Consider the following 20,828-nt stretch of genomic DNA (forward strand, 5'->3'; position numbering starts at 1 on the left):
TAAAGTTAAGTACGGGTTAATGCATATTTTAATGCAGATTTTTCTATATTTTCACATTTGCAGGTCTAAAATTAGGATTATGACACTTCTGCACCACATCTTTGTTTTAAATTTAGCTAAAGCTCTATATCTTACAGCAAATGTCAAACTTAAGGCCAGGGGGCCAAATCCGGCCCGCTATATGCTAGCCTTCAGAGGGCCACTTACATATTATATACATTAATCAAATTAAAGCAGTGTTATCTATAAATTGCCAAATTACATCCAAGGGAAATTATCTTTAATATTATTTAACTTTAAGAAGAAGTAATCAAATTCAGAAAAAGCTATTTAGTCATATTTTAGCAAATGAAGACATTTGTTTTCTTGTTATGGTCCAAAATGGAAACTAATTAATTTGATACCACTGATCTACAGTATTCCCAACTTGAAAAAAACTGTTAGAATAAATCATTAAAGGCCAAAAATTCATATCTATTATCGGTGTATGTAAACTTCTGACCCAGCATGAATGCTTTAAACCAAATACTCAACCTCGGTACCAACACAGAGGAATCATAGCATAAGTGATAATAGTGACTTAAGATGTAAATGGCGGTTTGAAGGAAACTAAGGGCCCCCCTGTTGAGCGTAAAAGAGAAATGTAGTTTCCATTCTGCTGCTCAGTCCCGGATTCTCTGGAGGAATCTGTCGAAGAACAAGTTGTGAAACGTTGCAGCAAGTTGCACAAACGTTCTGGTTCTGATTAGGCTGCCAAGAAAAATGAGTTTCTCCAAATACCTAAAGACCACAAAGCAAGAGTGGAAAAGCACATTTACTTTAAACTTAATTATAAATTATTATTTTTGCTCTTAGGCTTCTGTTACTGTTGCCATCTTGCATCAATGATCCCTGTATCCATCCAGGATCCAACTGCTGTGGATTACCCACGGCTAACAGGAAGTGGCACAATTTCTACATCTAAAATAACGTGAAAAAGCTAAATTTGCTCCGTCATATAATTTTCACAGTTATGCTGATTGAGCCCAACTCTATATTTCTGGTGAACTAACAGGGTTTTGCAGTTTTAGTAGTTCTTAATTTCCACATTATAATGGCACTAAAAGTATCACCAGTAATTTTTATATCCCTATTTTGTCCTGTTAGATTGGAAACAAAGTTGGACGATGTTTATGAACCATGTCGTCTTTGTTCTAAAGGTCATGAGGCTTTAAATTAGTTTTATTGGTCAGACTGAGGGAAAACCCTGCGACTAGACAAGCACAAATTGTCTAGAAGCAACAAATAAGTAGATGTAGTAACTTTCTAAATCTACGTAATGATCAGTGTGTCGCTGTCTTACCAAGGAACAAAATCTCCCAGGGATTAATCTTCCTGAAGACGTTGCTTATTAGAGCCGCCGCCATCCCGGAGTTTCCACGGTTTAGCGCGCTTCTTTTTGCAAATGAAAGGACAGTGTTTACGCATCCTCCGTAATGATCATGTGGCGGCCGCGATGACATCACCGCGGGGCAATCTGACAACACCAAAGCAGCCCATTCACAACCGGTCTTTAACTGGTGGTAAATAACGCTGCTGGTGTACGTTAAACAGATGATGACAAACAGAGACGGGCCAGGATGCAGCGCTAAGAAATAACACGACCTCCACACGTTGGTTTACCTGCTAAAAGACGTGAAAAACTCTTAAAATAAAACATTTTACACATGAAAAAATAATAATAAACCATACTTTAAATCGAAGTACATTTATTCAGTGAAGAGGAAAAATGTAGTGTAATAAAAATAAGATGTAGAACTATTTTGATACCTCTACGTTTCTGTAATATGAATGCAACTTGAGATGTTTGAGCTCTTATGAATCAAGTTTCCTTGAAAATCTCCAAAATGAAAAACAAGAAAACAGGCCATTCAAGTAAGGCAGGAAATGAGTGAAGAAAGGAAGTTCCCCATATCTCCATATCTTCAGTCTGAACGACAGATGAAGAGTTTTAGGCTGTTTTCTCACTCAATGGTCTCCTAGACGAGACACCGAGCACAACGTCCTTCTTTAATGTGAACAAAAATGGAGTGGTGTCGGATTTTAGCCAGTGTAGGATTTCTCTTTTGTCTTGGATTTCTCCAGCTCGCGCTAGCCAGCGTTTGTTTTGGTTGTATTTACCCAGAATGCCCTCTGCTGCAGTCCACTTCCTCTGTTTGGAGCAGTTTCAGGTCCGCTTTCCATTTGCACATGCATTAAAAACGCACCAGGGTTCACTTCAACCGAATCCAGGTTTGCTTTTTTGGTCCATATCAGAGTTTGATTTCTTACTCACACCTCCTCAAACGACCTGGACTTTCTAGGCAAATGGACTGGAGTTCAATTAAAGTAGACCAGGCAGGGTTGGTGTGAATCCCCCTTCAGTCAGAACTGAGGCAGCAGAAAAAATACAGTCACCTTCTTAAAATAAAGGCCTGTCACTTTCTTTAGCCAAAATCACTTTTGGCAAAGAATAACTCAGGCCTTTATTTCAGGAAGGTGAGGATGTGGAGCGATTAAATGTTTGGCTTCTTTCCCCCAGCATGTAGAAAGGACTGAATAAGCCTCACGCCTCTCCTTGTGGCCTTCTCGCAGGAAAAAGATTGTTTCACACAACCCCTGATGCAGAAGAGAAGGTGGATTTGCCTCTGCTTGGTGTTCTTGTGTTAATTTTGTTCTTTCCCACCTTGTGTCTCATGTGGACACAAGGTGCAGAGTGAGAGCCTGGCGTTATGCAGCAGCTGGCCATGTGCTCTTCCTGCATGTGCTGCAGTGCTGCAGCATTCTGCAACAATTAGTCTGTGCAGTCGATGACGCCTCGTTGTGCTGCAGCTTTTAGGGGAGAAAAAAAAATCAGATCTCATCATGAAGTGAGTTTGCAAAATTAGAGTTTGAGAAAATGATGAGTGTTTATAGAGATAAGGAAAATCAGGACAGGCGCCAAAGACAGACAGGGTGAGTCCCAGATTGGATCTTATCAGATGTGGGAAGTTAAACGAGGACAGAGTCAGAGAACGCACCAATAACATATTTATTCTGCAGAAACAGAGCTGATGAACAGCTAAAAAAAGAAAAGAGCTCTGCAAGAGAGTGGAAGGACGTGCACAGGTGCTGCAGGAGAGAGACGACCGAGAAGGAAGAGAAACAGACAAGAGGAGGAGGGAAGCGACGGAGGAGGAGGAGACTGCAGGAGGAAAAAGGAGTGGGAGAGCAATTCCCAAACAGCTGTCCAGCAGACGTCCCAGTCATCCGGAGTGCAGCTCCCGGAGGCGGATACAGTGTCAGCACGCCGCAGGAGCAGCACTGCGGCACACACACACACACACACACACACACTTGGTCCTGGGAATCAGAGGGATACCGGACCGGGATTCAGATCCAGCCGAGGTAAGCGAGAAATGTTTGACCTCACGTTGCGACGCTAACATGATCAGTGATGCTGCTGGAGATTTGCTGCTGACATGCATGTCTGTGGGGGTTCCTCTGAGAAAATGGTTGGAAACATAAAACTATGACCAAAAATCTCTGCTTTGCTTTCTTAACCAGATTCTTCAGCTTGTGCTTTTCTTTATTACCACATCTTTCATATTAGTTCTGCACATTCAACAATTCATATCTCTAAATGTTTTCAGGAAAATCCTGCTGTATCTTTTTATATTTTCATCTTTCATGCTTTTCATAATATATTCACTTTATGCATTGAAATCCAGCAAAAACTTGATCTTAATTCTGCCTTTGTCAGTCTAGAAACTTAATTCAACTTTTTATCAAATCACAAGATGTGAAGCTATTTTCACATCATTCAGCTTTTTGCTTTGAGTTTTTCTAAACTTGTGATTTATATTTTATGCAGATTTTTTGTAACCCAATGGCAGAATTCTTTAACTAACACTGACGCTTTTTCAATGTTCACTTCTTTCTCACAAACAAAATGCTGCTTTTGAACATATCTGACTCTAGAGAAATCATTTATACACCAACTTTGACAAAATATGAGCCTCTTTGCTGTAGGTTTTAGGATTTTTTCTTTCTGGAGCTCAGGCATGTCACACTTTCCTCCATTGGGCTCCATATAAAATATTCTAAATTCCACAAAATTCAGCTGAAACTTTCTGCTCTTTAACACGTTCCTACTTCTGGAAACTTCAACCTAAAAACTCCATTCAACTTTTAAACAAGTCACAAGATGTAAAGCTATCTTCATTTTATTCGGCTTTTTGATATCTCTTACAGTTTTTCTAAACTCACAATTTAAGTTTTATGCAATTGTTTTGCCGTTTTCAGTTTTACAGTGAAATCCAATGCCTTAATATTTCAACTGGCAGAGCAACTTGCACTTTTAATAATTTTTCACAAACAAAATGCTGCTGTTTGTAGATATTTCACTCCACAGAAATAATTTATGCATCAAAATGTAGCCACAGTTGTTTGCTTTGAGTGAATATAAGAATCAGTGCTGTAGGTTTTATGATTTACTTCCAAGCACTTCCAGAGTGCAGGTTTGTCACCTCTTCCTCCACTGGGCTCCATATGAAATATTTTCAGCTCTGTCCGTCTCGTCAGCTGTCCTCGGTTTGTCTCCCTTCAGCTGTTTTCAGCAAATTAGCATCTCATGGCTGTTTCGCAAGAAACAGCAGATTTTCTAGTCTCCCTGTTTTCCAGGAGACATTGATATTCCAGCTTCGTTCTTGTAAAGAAAGCTTGTTTGCTCTGCAGAGCTGCTTTTGCTGTTCATTTCTACCAAGTCGTGGATTTTGAAGAGACCTTTAGCGATACACAAGAAGAAGAGTGTTGATTTTTGCCGGCACATGTTGACATTCTCTTGATGTTTCAAACGCTTTGATTCAGTTCCCCTGCTTGCATCTGCCAAGCAAAACTCTGGCAAGCGCTGGCCGTGCATGCGGGTGGCACGAGGGGAGTGAGAAAGAAACACAGAACAAATACTCCACCCTGCTATTCATTCAAGCCACTGGACTCTTTGAAAGCAAGGCCTTTGCCTATAATTGAGGAAACAGCTCATTGCATTTTGTATTTTGTAAGACTGCCATCACCCTCTGTGGCGTGTGGTTTTTATAACAACCCCAGAGAGAGGGTCTTTCTGATATGCAAAGGCATCGTGATCCAAGTCAAGGTCATAGTTTGACATCAAGAGGAAAACTTGGTAGCATCAAAGTTGTTTTATAGAGAGAATGGGAGGAGCTGGACTTCTTTTTAACTTCCAAATGGTCCCAAAGAAGGCAATATGAAGACTAAAGTATGCTGTTTTTTTTGTGTGTGAAAGGTCACCCTGGTCATCCTTTGATGGATATTTTAGGAAGTTCACTGTATCTATTTTTAAAAAGAAGGTAGCAGCTGCTTGCAGACTGTAAAGCATCAGCAAACTGCAGCGTTTATTTAGACTACAGTAAGATTACGCTGCATCTCAGAATACCGAGCCGCTGATATCACAAGCGCCTTTAAGGTGTCCAGAAATACCCGGGCAGATCACGAGCCATTAGCTTAATTACCCGATACCGCCTCTATATTTATCGGCCTCCACACTCAAAGCTTCATCACCTCGCATGCATTGCCTCACCTTCCAGTTTTAAAGAGGCTGGAGTGGCTCCAGATCCCTGCATGTCCAGACAGATACTTTGCTGACCCAATGACACAGTGTTTTCTTCCTGCACCCCGCCCTTTGTGACTGCATGACTGCTTGGGCAAGCATTTCTAGGAGGAAGCTGCCATCAGCTTTCCATCTTCCCAGGAGGTGTAAATGAAACCCAGGGCTGCAATCTGTGGTGGCGACGCCACTTAGATTGCACTTCGCAGCGCGTGCCGAGTTGGTTTAAGTTTTGGAGTCGTTCCAAAAGCATGGAGTGAATCTGGGCCTTGTTTTGCTAGAATACACCTGTTCAACTATTAACAGCCTACAGCGACTCCTGGAACCACTCAGTCAGCAACCTCCATTAACTTTATGGGTTATTCAGCATCGAAGTCTCCAGTGTCACATTTTTATCAACCTGATCATTTTGAATATGCATTTTGACAAACAAGTTGACAAACTATTTTTGAACATATTGTTTTGTCAAGATTGCTATGTGATTTATAGAAATGATAACTGAATACTAGATTGGTGAAAATCAGCCCCGTTTTAAGTTTTAGCCAATCGCTAACGTTTGGCTGTGACATACCAAATGTTAGCGACGTTAGCTAGTGTAAAGCGCTAGTTTGACACCATAAAGCTCACTAGAAACTGCATCCTCTGGTGTGGCTGATAATGTTAATTCACTTCTAAAACTAAGCTACTCACAGATTACAATGCTAAAACATCACAGAAGTTTGGTTTGGTTGAAAATTAACCATTGAATTTCTCCCAAATTTCAATGGGAGAAATTTCAATTTCGAGTACGGCCTTAAATCTTGCAGAAAAGACATAATGTGATCCAATGATATTCTATACTTGTGTGTGCTGCAGAAAATCTGCTCACCAAGAAGGTTGGCGCGCCTCCAACTGTCAGCAGCATGACCTATTTTCTGTTTAATTCAATAAACAATAATTTGACTAAATAGTGGGGAGAATTGTTCCTCCTTAAATGGGCAAAGGATTCTTAAATATAAGAATAAAGTAATAATCAAACATAAAGATGTAACAAACTGAATGTCTTATAAAATCCGCTTCATTGCTTTACGCTTAAATCAACCTAATTCTCATGGTGAGATAGGAAACTTTGACACCAGCTTTAATGAAACAGATCAAGGTTTTATTCAAGCTGAAGACTGATGCCTAATTATAATATTTCTCATGTTTTGCTGCTGTCCCTTTGAATTCCTTTCATTCTTGCCGTTTAAGCCCAGCTGACCCTCCAGCATGAAGCCTGACGCGAAGGTCAGTCCTTCAGGCTTTCACTGCATCAGTTGCCTTCTCACAGACGGCCAGTGGAAACCTTAGAGCGTCCATATTGGATTACTCTTCCTTTCGACTACAAGACTTGTTTCAAAATTACTGCCATTAAAAATTGATTGAAACTTTAAAGCCATGTTTCAGACCAAGCTGTGTAAAAGGGCTTGATAAGATACATATCTTTAATATAATGCTAACTGCCAGTCAAAAAGCAATAGCTCGGAAATGAATGATGAACTACATGAACATTCTTTGAATGGAGGAACTGACATTTGCACTGAGACTGAAACAGATTTGAGGAATGTTGGAAACGACGGTGGACTTTCATCTGAAACTGATGAACATGTTCTTTAGCTTCTCTCTTCTGTTGAGATAATCTGTTTTATTGTATTGAAGTTCTGTTGCATTCTCTTTCTTTCAACTGTTTTAAGCAAAAACAAGATAAAACAAAAAGAATAAAATCTACTAGATATTGACTAACCGCATGAAAGGGTATTTATTGCTCTCATTAGACGTTACATGGCTATGAACTTTGTAACTGGCAGCCATCTTGGCAGGCAGTTGCTATGGAGTCGCTATGACAACGATGAATAAGCTACTAGCTTAGAGCTAGCTCTCGCTTCATTCCTATAACATTATTAAATATGTTACAACAATTACTCAATTACAATTTTTGAGTAGTTTAACCAGCTTTTGTGTAATAATAAGATAAATATGATCTACTGCCAAACTAGCAAAATTAGCAAGGCTGACGTAACCTTTACCTGCTAGCTAAGACAGACATGTAGCCCATGTGTTTGTTACTACATTTACTTACTCTGCCAGCCACCAGAACCTTGTTATTCACACAAAGAGTTTGTAAGTCCTTTACAAACATAACATTTTCCATTTTGTACGTACTCTTCCTGATCACTGAGTAGTTAACTGTTTCATAGCAGGAGATCGGAGACAGATTGTCCGCCGTCATCTGACATATTTTCATTCTCCGCCTCTTACGGGTCGATCCCGACAGCAGCCATTTTGTTCATGTACCTTTCACTCAGACATTGGTCAAGATTTTATTTTTGTTGGTCTCGAACCACATGCACTTGCCTACCAAGATGGCGCAGATCACTTCGGTTTCAGCCCTGGAGCTTTGAATACAGGATTCATGCAGTCCGCTGGAAAGAGAATTGTTAAATATTGTTTTACAAGATCTGAATAGATGATTCACGTCTTTATGTTGTTCCTAAATAAAAATTTGAGTTTAAAAACCAAGTGCAGTTTTTGCTGTATTTTGTTCTACGAACCTCTACCTCACCCCACTTTCTGCCTCACACTTGTCACACCTCTCACAAACGCTGTCATCAACCCTCCCATTCAACGCGCTCGCGCACATCCTGCCGGCGGTCACAGCTATATTTAACACCAATGTGCTCATCGCGCGATAAGCTGAGATTTCGCCTTGTAAACCTCATTTTCAAATAACGGAGCAGTTGTGACGAAAGCGGAGGCCGTTTGAATTCAAACGCCCTGTGTGTGTGTGTGTGTGTGTGTGTGTGTGTGTGTGTGTGTGTGGGTGTGTGTGTGTGTGTGTATCCCTTAATGGGCCTCCTGAACAAACACAAACTTGTTAAGTGACTCAGATAAGAACGGAGCGGCGATTTGGTCGGCTGCTGCAGGAATGAGGATGTTTTCCTGAGTGAAATGTGAGGTGTGGACCAGTCTGGCCAGCCACTCTCTGCTAATTAAATATGCCTATAAATGGGAAAGCGCTCCTCTAACTCAGGCTGTCACCTCCCTTCAGCCGCAGCTGTTTTATTGACTCTGCTCTTCTATTCCATTAGTTTGTAAACTTGGTCACATTCTCTGATGGGTTTAAAATGGAAAATGTCCTCAATTTGACTAAATTCTCCATTTCTGTAACTTGGCTGCTGATCCCATGCAGTTGGGTAGTAAATAGATACATTTACTCAGTTACTTTTCTTTCACCTTTACTGTAGTGTCTTTATTATGAAGTATTTCTTCTCTTACTTGAGTGAAATTTCTGGATTTTCTACCCAGTGAATGAAAAACAGAAACTCACCAGACACAAACACAAACCTGCAGTTTTTGTTAAAGTTTCATAAATTTGACATCGAAAGAAACTGATTTACAAACAATTACCTTTGCCTGGTTTTGTTATTTGTAAAATTTTCACTTAACTTTATATTTTGGTCCATCTGCACTGCAAAAACACAAATCTTGCAAAGTATAGTTGGTTTACTTTCTAGTGAAAATATCTTAGTTTCCTGTTATTTCAACTGTATTAGGCTAAAAGTAACTTTTCAGTAACATGTGGAGTTTTAAGTACATTATTCCTTAATGTAAGTTATTTCATAATCGTTACCTAGAAACCCAAAATTTCACATATAAACAGACATTTTCCCCATAAGTTAATTTATGTGCCAATGAAACTAATACTTTTCCATCAATAATAAGGAATTATTCAAACAAGCCCCTGTTTCTTGCTGAGACATTTTATTCAGGGTCTTTTCTTTTTGTTTGTTTTATTTCAAGTTTGATAAAATATTTGCGTTACAAACTAGATAAAAATATTTGGGAAGATTTTATGTCTTTGCAGGGGATATGAACAAAATATAAAGTTAAGTGAACTTTTTGGTATTTTAAGAATCAAAATGACAATAATTCATATATATAATGTAATTTTTAAATATTAAGTGACTGATAATTGGATCAGTTGCGACCAATTACTCTTTTACTCTTGCTTGGGCAGCTACTTTTGACTTTTACTTGAATAAAAATATGCTGAAGTAGTGTTACTCTAACTTGAGTACAATTTCTTGTTTTCTACCTGCCTTTGATCTTACAGTTACAGCAAATTTTCTCCTCAAAGAAAAACCAGTTCACATTCTGCATCCTGGTTCCTCCTAAAATGCCCTTGCTCTGTAATTCTTCACTCTTATCTCTCACACAATCCCCATAAAGCCCTGTAAACCCCGGTCCTCCTCTCTTTGCCCTCCTCTGTGCAGCTCTTTCTATCATGCTGGAGCAGTAGCTCGCTCCAAAAACAGGCTCTGATCCCCCAATCTGCAGCCCAGCTGTTCCACATTAGCACATCCAGAGCTGGCGCAGATCAGAAGACGTGCAAATGCAGCAGCAAAGTCTGCAGATTTAGGCCTGATCCTCCTTTGCTCTCAAATACGAGACAAGAGGATTTTTTTCCTCACTTTTTAAGGATGCTGTAAGTTTATTTCTGGGGCGTGTGGTAATAATTTCTTTCTAATAAATCCATCATACTGTTGTAAAACAGTAGCTAAAACTGCAGCAGCATCTTTCTGATACTTTAACATCCCCAATATGATCAATGCATTTTATATGTAATTGTATAAAAGGGGATGAAATGAACAACAGAGTCAAAAAAATTTTAAACTATAAGAAAAAAGTCAAAAAATTACAAGAATAAAGTTGTATGAGAATAAAAACAAAATAAGAAGAATAAAGTCATGATTTCAAGAAAACAGTCATATTACAACAAAACTGTATAAAAATAAAAGGTAAATAATGAGAAAAAAGTTGTAATGATGAGAAGAGTCATAATATTACAACAATAAAATTGTGATATTTGATCAGTTACTCAACTTTATTACAGGAATGAAGTTGCATGAGAAGAAAGCTGAAATATTACAAAAATATCCATTTTATGAGAACAAAATTATAATAATCTGACAATAAAGTCAAAATATTATGACGTTAATAAAGTCAATATTAGTGTCATTGTTTGGTAAACAATGGGACTTTTAATGCAATTTTCCATTAAAATAGTCATTTTTATAAAGACCGTCATTGTGTTACATCATGTTTTATGACAGTGTCGTGAAAGTTTTACCCCGATTTCTCTATAAACTTGTGAAAACTCACGTTTTTGTCTGTGTTTCGTCTGATTTCAGAGAAGTGTCCCCTCCCTGAAGACCGCCAACCGGAGAGCGTTTCCAGATCAATGCCGCCATTTTGTCTGGTCTCCTGCACGCGGCGAGTGTTTCTGAGAATGTAACTGAACCCGCTGCGTGACGTTCAGACCCACAGAGCGTTTTCATCCGAAACATCCATCTCCCAACAATCAGCCATGCCTGCAAAAGCTCCGATTTACCTGAAACCCATCAGCAGCAAGAAGGGGAAGAAATGTCGGCTGAGAGACATTTTGTCTCCGGACATGATCAGCCCTCCGCTTGGCGACTTCCGCCACACCATCCACATCGGGAAAGGTGGAGAACGGGACGCCTTTGGAGACATGTCCTTCCTCCAGGGGAAGTATGAGCTTCTGCCTGGAAAAACGGACGTCCAGGCTCATTACGGCAACCAAAGTGAGTATCTGCGAGCGCACAGCACAAGCGACGCCTCCTTCGCCGAAACTCCCTCCCCGGTCCTCAAGAATGCAATCTCACTCCCAACCATCGGGGGCGGCCAAGCGCTCACCCTCCCGCTGATCTCCTCCACCGTCTTCCCAGTGCCAGCAGATCCGTTGGAGGACTTTATGAGTCCCTCGCCGCCTCTGAAAGCCGAAAACCCCGATGAGCTCGAGATGCTGCAGATGGACGCCCTGTTGAGGTCCATGGACGTCTTCGACAGCGAGCCTTCGTCGCCGTTCGCCGCTCTCCAGTCGAAACCTGCCGTCCTTTTGGACCTGCGGGAAGGCGCAGACAAGACGACCTTGAAGGTGGTTGCTAAGGCTAACAAGCTAAACAAGCATGAGGGCAGATTTGAGAAGCCGCCGCCATATTTTATCAGCGACGACAGTTTGCGCAAAGCTAATGGTAGCTTAAACAGCAACGCTAGCAGCGACAGCTGCGACAGCTTCGACAACAAGATGGACTTCCAGAACAACGACGGATACTTCAGCAATGACATTACCGTGGGCTTCAAGCAGGAGCTGTCCAAGTGCGGCAAGGACTGGGTGGACAGGGACAGCGGCGTGGAGGAGGGACGCATTAGCGATTTTGAGTTTGAGCTTTCCAAGGAGAAAAGCGGCTCGCAGGATTCCCTCAGCCAGATCACGGGGTCGCTCCTGTCCCTGGAGTTGGACCTGGGCCCGTCCATCCTGGACGACGTGCTCAACATCATGGATAAACCCGCAGCGAAGAGCCGGCCTTAAGCTGCGCCGCGACGGACGAGAAGGGAGACTTCTGAGTAATCAAAATGGTGTCTGGATATATCATTGAGATGAAAATCAGCTACAGTAGACTAAGCTGCTTATGTTTTTATTGTCAAAACTTCTAAGTATTCTAGCTTCTATGGAGTCTTTGTTTGTTTCCATCCCAGCAGCATGTTCAGGATGCATGTGCTTTGTGTTTCTCCTCCGTTGTGCCTTTGATTTTCAGCTGAACATTGTCATGTTCTTCTCTTGACCTCCGGATTAACAGAGAACATTTTCAGTTTATCTAATAATGCACTTTTGGTTGTTCATCACATGGTTCCAATTTACTATTTCACATAACACTATGCATATTTGTGTTTTTGACATTGTAACACAAATAAATTAATTTTTCCTATTATGTGTCCTTATTTTGCAGGGAATGTTTACATGGAAAAGAAAGAAGTATAACTTTGATTTGTTTGTGTTTGGGGTTTTTATCTATTAAAATATTATGTCAAATGCTTAAAACAAACAGATCCACTGACAAAAGAACGATGAAGCCGAGTGAAAAAATAAGTATGACAACAAATTGGACGGAGAAATTTTGAGATCTCAGAATGTTTTTAGAAAAAACAAGAACATTTCTGAGATTGAAAAGTCAAAAAATTGCAAGAAGAAAAGGCAAACCTTGAGATTAATGTCAGACATTTTGTAGAAAAAAAAAATTGAGTTTGAAGAGTCAAACATTAAAAATTTTTTCCATAAAATTTCTGTGATTAACCTTTTACTTATATATATATTATATATATATATTTAGCACATAAGCATGATTGACAGCATTAAGCCCCGCCTCCTGGCTCTTATTGGTTGTCTTTAGTGCATTTCTTCATATGGCAATCGTACTTCAGAAAGGAGATTTAGCTTTTCTCAAACTGTCACAACATGGCGACAGTTTTAACAAATATGCAAAAAATATTTTTTTCTAAAAGCTACATGCTGCAGCTTTAATCAGAAAAACATGAACTTTCTCTTTCCTCCATTACAACCGTAGAGGGACACAGAAAGGCTGCAAAACTTACAAACAATCCCAGCAGGAAACCAATAAGCCTCAAGCTGCGGGATGGAGCCACAGAGCGTATTTATTGTGCTGCCTCTCACATTCCTGACATTCTGCCTCCTTGCCCTGCTGTGGGAGCCTCCGTGGGCCTTCATGGGCCCGGCGAGGCGCCTGCTCCGTGTGTTAGCGTGGGACAGGCGCACAGTGGAGGGGAGCGTCTCGCATTCCTTGGATTCCAGCCACAAGTGTCCAGGACCGGACATAAATCAGCTGTTTGAAGCGAGGAGGAAGGAACGCGTGATCCATCAGAACAGAGGCTATAAAACACTCATAACACCATAACACACTGTGGTTTAACCTCTGTGTTTGAGCCATGAGCTACATTTTTATTAATGATGGTTAAAAATAAGCATTTGCATAGCGATACCAGAGATTACTAAAGTACATGCTAAGAAAATAAAATTAAATCAAATTATGGGAATTAAGTCAAAATAATATGAGGTTGTAGTGTTTGAGAATAAAGTCATAATATTACAACTTTATTCTCCAAATAAAGTCACAAGTCCAATGGCTTTATTGTCAAAATATTATGACTATATTCTCATAATACAACTATTTTAATTTTATTTTAACTTCATTTTTCCATTATTTCGACCTCATTTTCACAATACTATGACTATTCTCGTATTATTTCGCCTTTATTCTCGTAATATTATAACATATTGTTATATTATATTCTAAAATATTATTACAAAGACAAACACTGTCATTCGTGTTTGTATTTGTAATTTTATTTCATTCTCATTTTATTTAAACTTTCGTATTCTCATACAACTTTTATTTTATTCTTCGTTATGTCCCTAATACTTTACATGAAACCAGCAACCCAAAAACCCAAAAAGCCTTCAGCGTTGGAACCAAAACTCATTGTTGAGTGTTTCTGGTTGGCCATCACTGTTCAAGATGTATCATAAATTTTGCTTAACGGATGAATGAGACCAAAACTACTCAGCCTTTTGTTTGCTTCCCTTAAACACTTTGACACTTTCTCATCCTTTACGGAGAAAGCAACACAAATTTGCTTTCATAAAAACGCTAATTTCACATGCAAATAATGATCTGGTTTCAATTCCTCTCCTGACAATGAGGCAAACCTCTCTGAAGGCCTCTTGGTAAACAATTTGGGCGAGACGAGGCGTCCAAAGGCGCTTCAAAAACCAAACGTTCAATCAGACGCGACTGTTTCTCCACGCAACAACACAAAAACAAGAAACAGTGTCACAGCAGAAAACCGAGACCAGTGGAAAATCCCAGCTAAGACTCCAAAGCGTTTGCATATGCTGAGCTGAGGGATGCAGCCTGTGAACACGGGTAATGAGAACCCTCTCCGCCGGGGTAATTACTATGCTTATACCTGCAAAGGTCCATCACTGACTTGATGACAGCCCTCCATTTTGACAGGTGGAACCAAAAAGCCCATTTCCACTGGTTAAAAAAAGCAGTGCAGGGCCGCAGCAACGTTGCATGTTTCGTAACATATTAAAAGGTTCTGTAAGCCAAAATACCAGGAAATACCAGAGCTCTGCTGAAACCAAAGTAAATAATTTTCATATGTTAAGAGTTTGAGCAGTCAATTGGCACTCTGCCTTTTGCAGCACTGCAAAAACAAAATCTTACCATGTACTTTTGGTCTTGATTCTAGTGCAAACATTTTACTTCACTTCAAATAAGACAAAACTAACTTACCAGAAACTTTTCAGCAACATATAGAGGCTTGTTGAGTCGATAATTCCTTAATATTGGTTAAAAAGTTGCAGTTTCATTGATTACTTCACTAATAACAAGGAAAAAAGTTTTGATATAAATGAAATAAAGTGGAACTAGAACTGGTTTGCTAGGCAACGACTGTGAAATAATCAGTGAAACTACAACGTTTTCATCAATATTGAGTCAGTGTTGACTTTAAAAAGCATCTACAGTTGGCTGAAAAGTCACTGATAACTTTGTACACTGTAAGATATTTGCACTAGAAACTCGACCAAAAATCTGATTTTGTGTTTTTGCTGTGAGGGAGGTTTATCTTAAGTAAGATTGATGTGCTTGTTCTTTTTTTTTTGTTCTTTTTTGCAGAGCTAAGATAGCGAGTCATCTGCATTGAAGCTGCGTCGCTCCCGTCTCGTCTCTCACAGGGAGCCAGAGGGGAGACGAGAAAATACCAAAGATGGAAGACAGGAATAGTCGTGGTGGCCTGTTTCTCATTACACCGGGGGCCAAAGTGGATGTTTGACCTGAAGAAACCTTGACTCTGACTGCCTCTGATCCTCCATGTTAACAACACAGAATAGAGCTGGAGAATCAGGCGGCTCATTGTGTGACACCCACAGGTTTAGAACAATATTCCACTTGTTTTCCTGGCAAATCCTGCGTTAGTGCAGCTTGAACGTGTTTCTCTGCTCAATTGAAAATCTCTTGAGATAAAAATCGCTGGAACATTGATGTGTACGAGCGTGAGTTATATTTGTTTTTAAAGGACTGCTGAAGTTCAATTATAAACAGATCAAAATCCAATAAAATGATTTAAAAATCTGTTTTCAAAGGTGCTGCCATAGTCAGCATAGGTGTAGAGGTGGATTATTTTATGCTTTTAGCCACACATGGACGGCCAGTTGCATTCTTAGATAATGAGATTTCAGTCTGCTCAGTTCTGCCTATTTCCAGCTCCTTTCAGAATGAGCTGTTTAAGGGCTCTGTCACTTTAAATCCAAAGAAGCAGCACCTGGCCACGCCCCCACAACGCAAGTTTACAGTCACACATAAAAGTGGCTGTAAACAGGTGTGCAATACATCTTTGAAGAGCAGACTTTGGGCCTCCTGCACAACCAACAATAATGCATAAAGAGGTTTCTGTACAGTAAGTCAACAGCAAAACTCTTGTCTTTTCCAGTAGACATTGTACAGAGCATCCAGCAGTAAAACCAGCTGACCAAACATGCTGGAGAACAGCTTTGATTGTTAGGTAACAGCAAAGAAATTAGTATTTAAACCAAAAACCGACTGGATGTTTTATTTAAGTGCCTGGGTTGTTTTCAGAAGCTGAGTTGAGTCCCAAATGAAAGAACAGTAATGTGCAAAATTTGAATTTTGTATAAAAGTTTTCCTATAAGATATTCACAACCGGTGGCCCAGAAGCCACTGGAGCCAAGATACACACCGCTGTGACCCAGCGAAGTTTTCCACCAGCAGGGCGGCATAAAGCTCAGTCTGTGCTTCAAGCTGCTGATGAAGGAACTCCTCACAGCCATACTCATCGTGTCTGCAGGAACGACGGGAGAAATTTTAATAAGACGTTTCCCCGCTTGATGAACCTTGACGGAGACACTGGAGACGTGGAGTTTGACAGAAGCACTTTTGTCTTCACCTGCTGAAAACTAAAATGAGCCCAAAACACAGGATTCCTTTTAGTTTTAAGTAAATAATCCCTTAATATTGATGAAAAAGTTCTGGTTCCATTGGCAGAACATGGGGAAAATGTTTTGTCATAAGTAAAATAATCTGCCAGCGGAATTAGAACTAGGTAACAATTTAGAAATAAATGGAATAATCTGCCAGTGGATCTGGAACGTTTTCATCAATATTAAGGAATTAATTACTAAAAAGTTACTGATGCCAGTTTTGTCTCATTTCAGGTGAACTGGAAACAGGAGCAAATTCAATCCCATTCAAATTCACTGATCCCAAAAGGGAAACTCAACGTTATTTTGGCCCAAAACACAGAAGCAGTTGGTTCCTTGAAGGGGAAAATATCTGGAGCATGATAAATATTATTCTTAAATATTTAAGCTTCTCATAAGATATCATTTCTGTTGATATATGCTGCGCCTGTTCCAACTTTTATTGGACGATAATAATCGGACTCTCGCAGCAGAAGTTCTAGGGAACATTATCGCTGGGACAATGTTTTCTTTTCACAAAATCTGGACTGTACATAAACCGCTTAGCCTTTTCTCACAGTTGTTACCCAACTACAATACACATATTTTTAATATGAACCTCTATTATCACTTTTATATCACCACTGCTTCCAAACAACTTTTTCAACAAACAAAAACAGACATTCAATAATGTAATAGAGTTACTCAAAAAGCTAAAAAATATTTGGTAAAAAAAATCTGCTCAAGTACTGAGTAACTGATCAAATTATCAATTATTTAATATGTAAATATTACATTGTCAGACTGACAAAAATATCAAGTGGAAATTTGGTATTTTAAGGCCCAAAATGATAATAATTCATTTACATAATAAAAAATGACAAAATCAGGCAAAAGAAAATGTTTCCAAATCAGTTTCTCTCAATAAAAAAAACTTCCAACTTTGGTTTTGTGATATTCTTTTGCAATGTTTGTAAGATGTTCAAATTCAAAAATATTTAAATCAGTTTTTATAATTGTTGAAGTGGTTGATTTAAATTTGTGCTTAATTAAATTTTGTTTCCATCTTAAGGAGTATTATGTCTTTTTATAACGATTTAATTGAAATGTTTGTTGTGTGGATGGAAGGATTAATCCTTAAATAAACAAATACGAAGTGGAAATTCGTTGATCTGGCATTTCAGGGTTGAAACGGCAACAACAGGAAAGAGGGAGGAGATTTTAATCTCAGGTCTGAATGAAATGAGGTGACATGAGCGAGTCCCTTCAGTCTGACCGGAGGCGGACAGCACGGGTCCAGCACGGGTCCAGCACGGGTCCAGCACGGGTCCAGCATGGGTCCAGCACGGGTCCAGCATGGGTCCAGCACGGGTCCAGCACGGGTCCAGCACGGGTCCAGCATGGGTCCAGCACGGGTCCAGCATGGGTCCAGCACAGGTCCAGCACAGGTCCAGCATGGGTCCAGCACGGGTCCAGCACGGGTCCAGCACAGGTCCAGCACAGGTCCAGCACAGGTCCAGCACGGGTCCAGCACAGGTCCAGCACAGGTCCAGCACGGGTCCAGCATGGGTCCAGCACAGGTCCAGCACAGGTCCAGCACAGGTCCAGCACGGGTCAGCACAGGGTCCAGCATGGGTCCAGCACAGGGTCCAGCACAGGTCCAGCACAGGTCCAGCACAGGTCCAGCACAGGTCCAGCACAGGTCCAGCACGGGTCCAGCACAGGTCCAGCACAGGTCCAGCACAGGTCCAGCATGGGTCCAGCACAGGTCCAGCATGGGTCCAGCACGGGTCCAGCATGGGTCCAGCACAGGTCCAGCACAGGTCCAGCATGGGTCCAGCACGGGTCCAGCACGGGTCCAGCACAGGTCCAGCACGGGTCCAGCATGGGTCCAGCACAGGTCCAGCACAGGTCCAGCACGGGTCCAGCACAGGTCCAGCATGGGTCCAGCACAGGTCCAGCACAGGTCCAGCACAGGTCCAGCATGGTCCAGCATGGGTCCAGCACAGGTCCAGCACGGGTCCAGCATGGGTCCAGCACAGGTCCAGCACAGGTCCAGCATGGGTCCAGCACGGGTTCAGCACGGGTCCAGCTCTCTGTTGACTGCTGTTTACCTGGCAGTAACCATGGTGAGCTCGCTTCATATCTGAGCTGAATGTAGGCCAGAGGCAGGATGAGGGCTAAACAGAGCGGCGGCGCCTCGACGAGACACCAGGACAAAACACAGACCTAAAGCCGATGCTCTGCGGCTGCCATCACCTCAAAAATGGACCTTTTAATACACATTTACATGGAAATACATGAAATCATAACCATTTCTGTCCCATTTGACAATGTAATATTTACAATAATCACTGCAAAAATACAAAATATTACCAAATATTTTAAATAAGACAAATTGACTTATAAGTAACTTTTTAACTTGTTTTAAGTAAATGTTTCCTTAATGTTGCTGAAAAAGTTCTTATTCCATTGGCCGTTTCTCCATGGGAAAAATGTTTTGCTATAAAGAAAATAATCTGCCAATACAATTAATATTAAAGAATTATTCAATTAAAACAAGGCTCTATATGTTGCTGAAAAGTTACTTTTAAGTTTGTAATATTTCAAGATATTTGCACTAAGACTAAAAATACTTGAAATAGTTTTAAGTTAATAATTCCTTAACATTTATGAAAAAGAAAAAGTTTCACTGGCAGGTTTTCAATTATAACAAGAGAAAAATATCTTGATTCATTAATCAAATGATTAATGAATCTGTTTATGTTTTTAATCTGTCTTTCTGCTAAAAACAGCCCGTTTTGCAGCGTCTGACCTCTCCTTGTAAGGCAGCTTGAAAAGGACGGAAATGAAAAGCTGTGATCACATCAAACGACCAAAATAAGAAACGTCTTTCTTGGCTCGTGGAGATATTTTTACTTTTGGTCTTTGGTCTATTTCCTCCTGACAGCTTCCTGGGAATTCCTTTGATGCCGTGTATATGATAGGCTTTGGGCGGGACGGGGACGTCTGCTTATAGATTCTGGTGACATCATTTACCATCTTCATCCCTGAAGGGTCAACCTCTCCGATGCCCCGACATGTTCAGCAAACTGAGTTCACTGGGAAGCTCCTGGGAGTTTTACTGGTTGCTATGAGAGTATACACTGACCACCAAGTAGCCAAAATAACCCTTACTTGGTCAGACGTTAGCATCGGATGTTTTAGTGTAATGGATTTGATGAAGCGTGAATAGATTGAGATCTGGGGGACTGAGTCTAAGGTTGTTTTTGCATCTGATAGTCCAGTAAATGCAGTTCGATTGGTGATCAAAATGCCAACATTTGTTTTCAGCTGCTGTGTTTTGCTTTGCGAACCAAACCCTTTAAAAACCCTGTTCCCCTCCTCGCCAGTGGTGGCGCTACAATACAAAAACCTCTGAAGAAGACACGGAGCGCCACTTCCTCCATTCTTTACATTTTGAAAGAATGGAGTCACGCCATCAGATTTTAGCAGATGCTTGTTTGTCGTTGGTAAACGTAATGAGGTCTTACCATAAAGACATTTTCCTGCAGGCCATATAAACACAACAACGATTCTGTGAGTGACATACTATAAGAAATCCACATTAAGCTGCGATTAGTGGTTACCATAGACCTGAGTAACTGTCAGCTCCTCCCTCTTTTCTGTGGTCCACTTCCTGGTTTTGGATCGGTCTCAGTTGAAGGTAGAGGCTGAGGCTTTTTGGCAGACCGGTCCCCTTCAGTCCGCTTTTGGTCCAGTCTGTTTGCCTGGAAAGTCCGGTTCGTTTGGGGAGGAGTGAATGCGCAATGAAACTCTGATGAGGCCCAATAAAATTCAGGTCCGTTTGCGAACCTGGTCTCGGTCCAGTTAATGTGAACTCTGGTGCGGTTAGCATATTTGTAGCGCTAGCTGCAGAAATGGCGCGGCTGCAGTTAAACACGCTGACAGAAAAAGCGGGACGCTGTCCGTTACCGGTTCTATGGTAACCACAAACTGCCAAGAGTCACATATCATAACTTACATACCAATGAATTTTTTGGCTAAACGAAATGAATTTGAAGAATAAAAAAAAAAAACCACATTTTGACAAAATAAAATCAATGTTACACTTATAAAATAATAATACTTTGATTTTGTTATGAAGTGGATTTCTTACAGTAAACTGAGGTTCTGGTTGCAGAACAGTAGTTGTGGGTGTTTGGCCTGCAGGAATATGCCTTTTAAGGTAAGACCACAAGATGTTTCTCTGCAGCTCACTGGGGGTTCTGGAGCCTTTCTGATAAGTTGTCACTGTTCAGTCAAGCGAACAAATCTGCAGGGATT

General features: G+C 40.6%; 2 protein-coding genes across 3 annotated transcripts; one reads left to right on the plus strand and one right to left on the minus strand.

Moving 5' to 3' along the window:
- Window positions 1-3,190: 3,190 nt before the first annotated feature.
- On the plus strand, window positions 3,191-12,429 carry cdc42ep3 (CDC42 effector protein (Rho GTPase binding) 3). Its single transcript, XM_055021777.1, has 2 exons — window positions 3,191-3,405; window positions 10,831-12,429. Exon 2 carries the CDS (start codon window positions 11,007-11,009, stop codon window positions 12,030-12,032), a length of 1,026 nt encoding a protein of 341 aa, XP_054877752.1. The 5' UTR covers window positions 3,191-3,405; window positions 10,831-11,006; the 3' UTR covers window positions 12,033-12,429.
- Window positions 12,430-13,190: 761 nt separating this feature from the next.
- On the minus strand, window positions 13,191-20,455 carry LOC129352662 (uncharacterized). Of its 2 annotated transcripts, none has more exons than XM_055021779.1 (2): window positions 20,139-20,455; window positions 13,191-13,341 (listed from the first exon to the last, which is right to left on the minus strand). In XM_055021779.1, the coding sequence occupies exons 1-2, from the start codon at window positions 20,398-20,400 to the stop codon at window positions 13,223-13,225; spliced, it is 381 nt and encodes a 126-aa protein (XP_054877754.1). In that variant the 5' UTR covers window positions 20,401-20,455; the 3' UTR covers window positions 13,191-13,222. The 2 variants fall into 2 exon arrangements, with proteins under 2 accessions (XP_054877754.1, XP_054877753.1); XM_055021778.1 differs by lacking the exon at window positions 13,191-13,341 and adding an exon at window positions 19,302-20,050.
- Window positions 20,456-20,828: the final 373 nt, after the last annotated feature.

The sequence above is a fragment of the Poeciliopsis prolifica genome, unplaced genomic scaffold (genome assembly GCF_027474105.1).
Source record: "Poeciliopsis prolifica strain line A6 unplaced genomic scaffold, Auburn_PproV2 SCAFFOLD078, whole genome shotgun sequence".
NCBI lineage: Eukaryota > Metazoa > Chordata > Actinopteri > Cyprinodontiformes > Poeciliidae > Poeciliopsis > Poeciliopsis prolifica.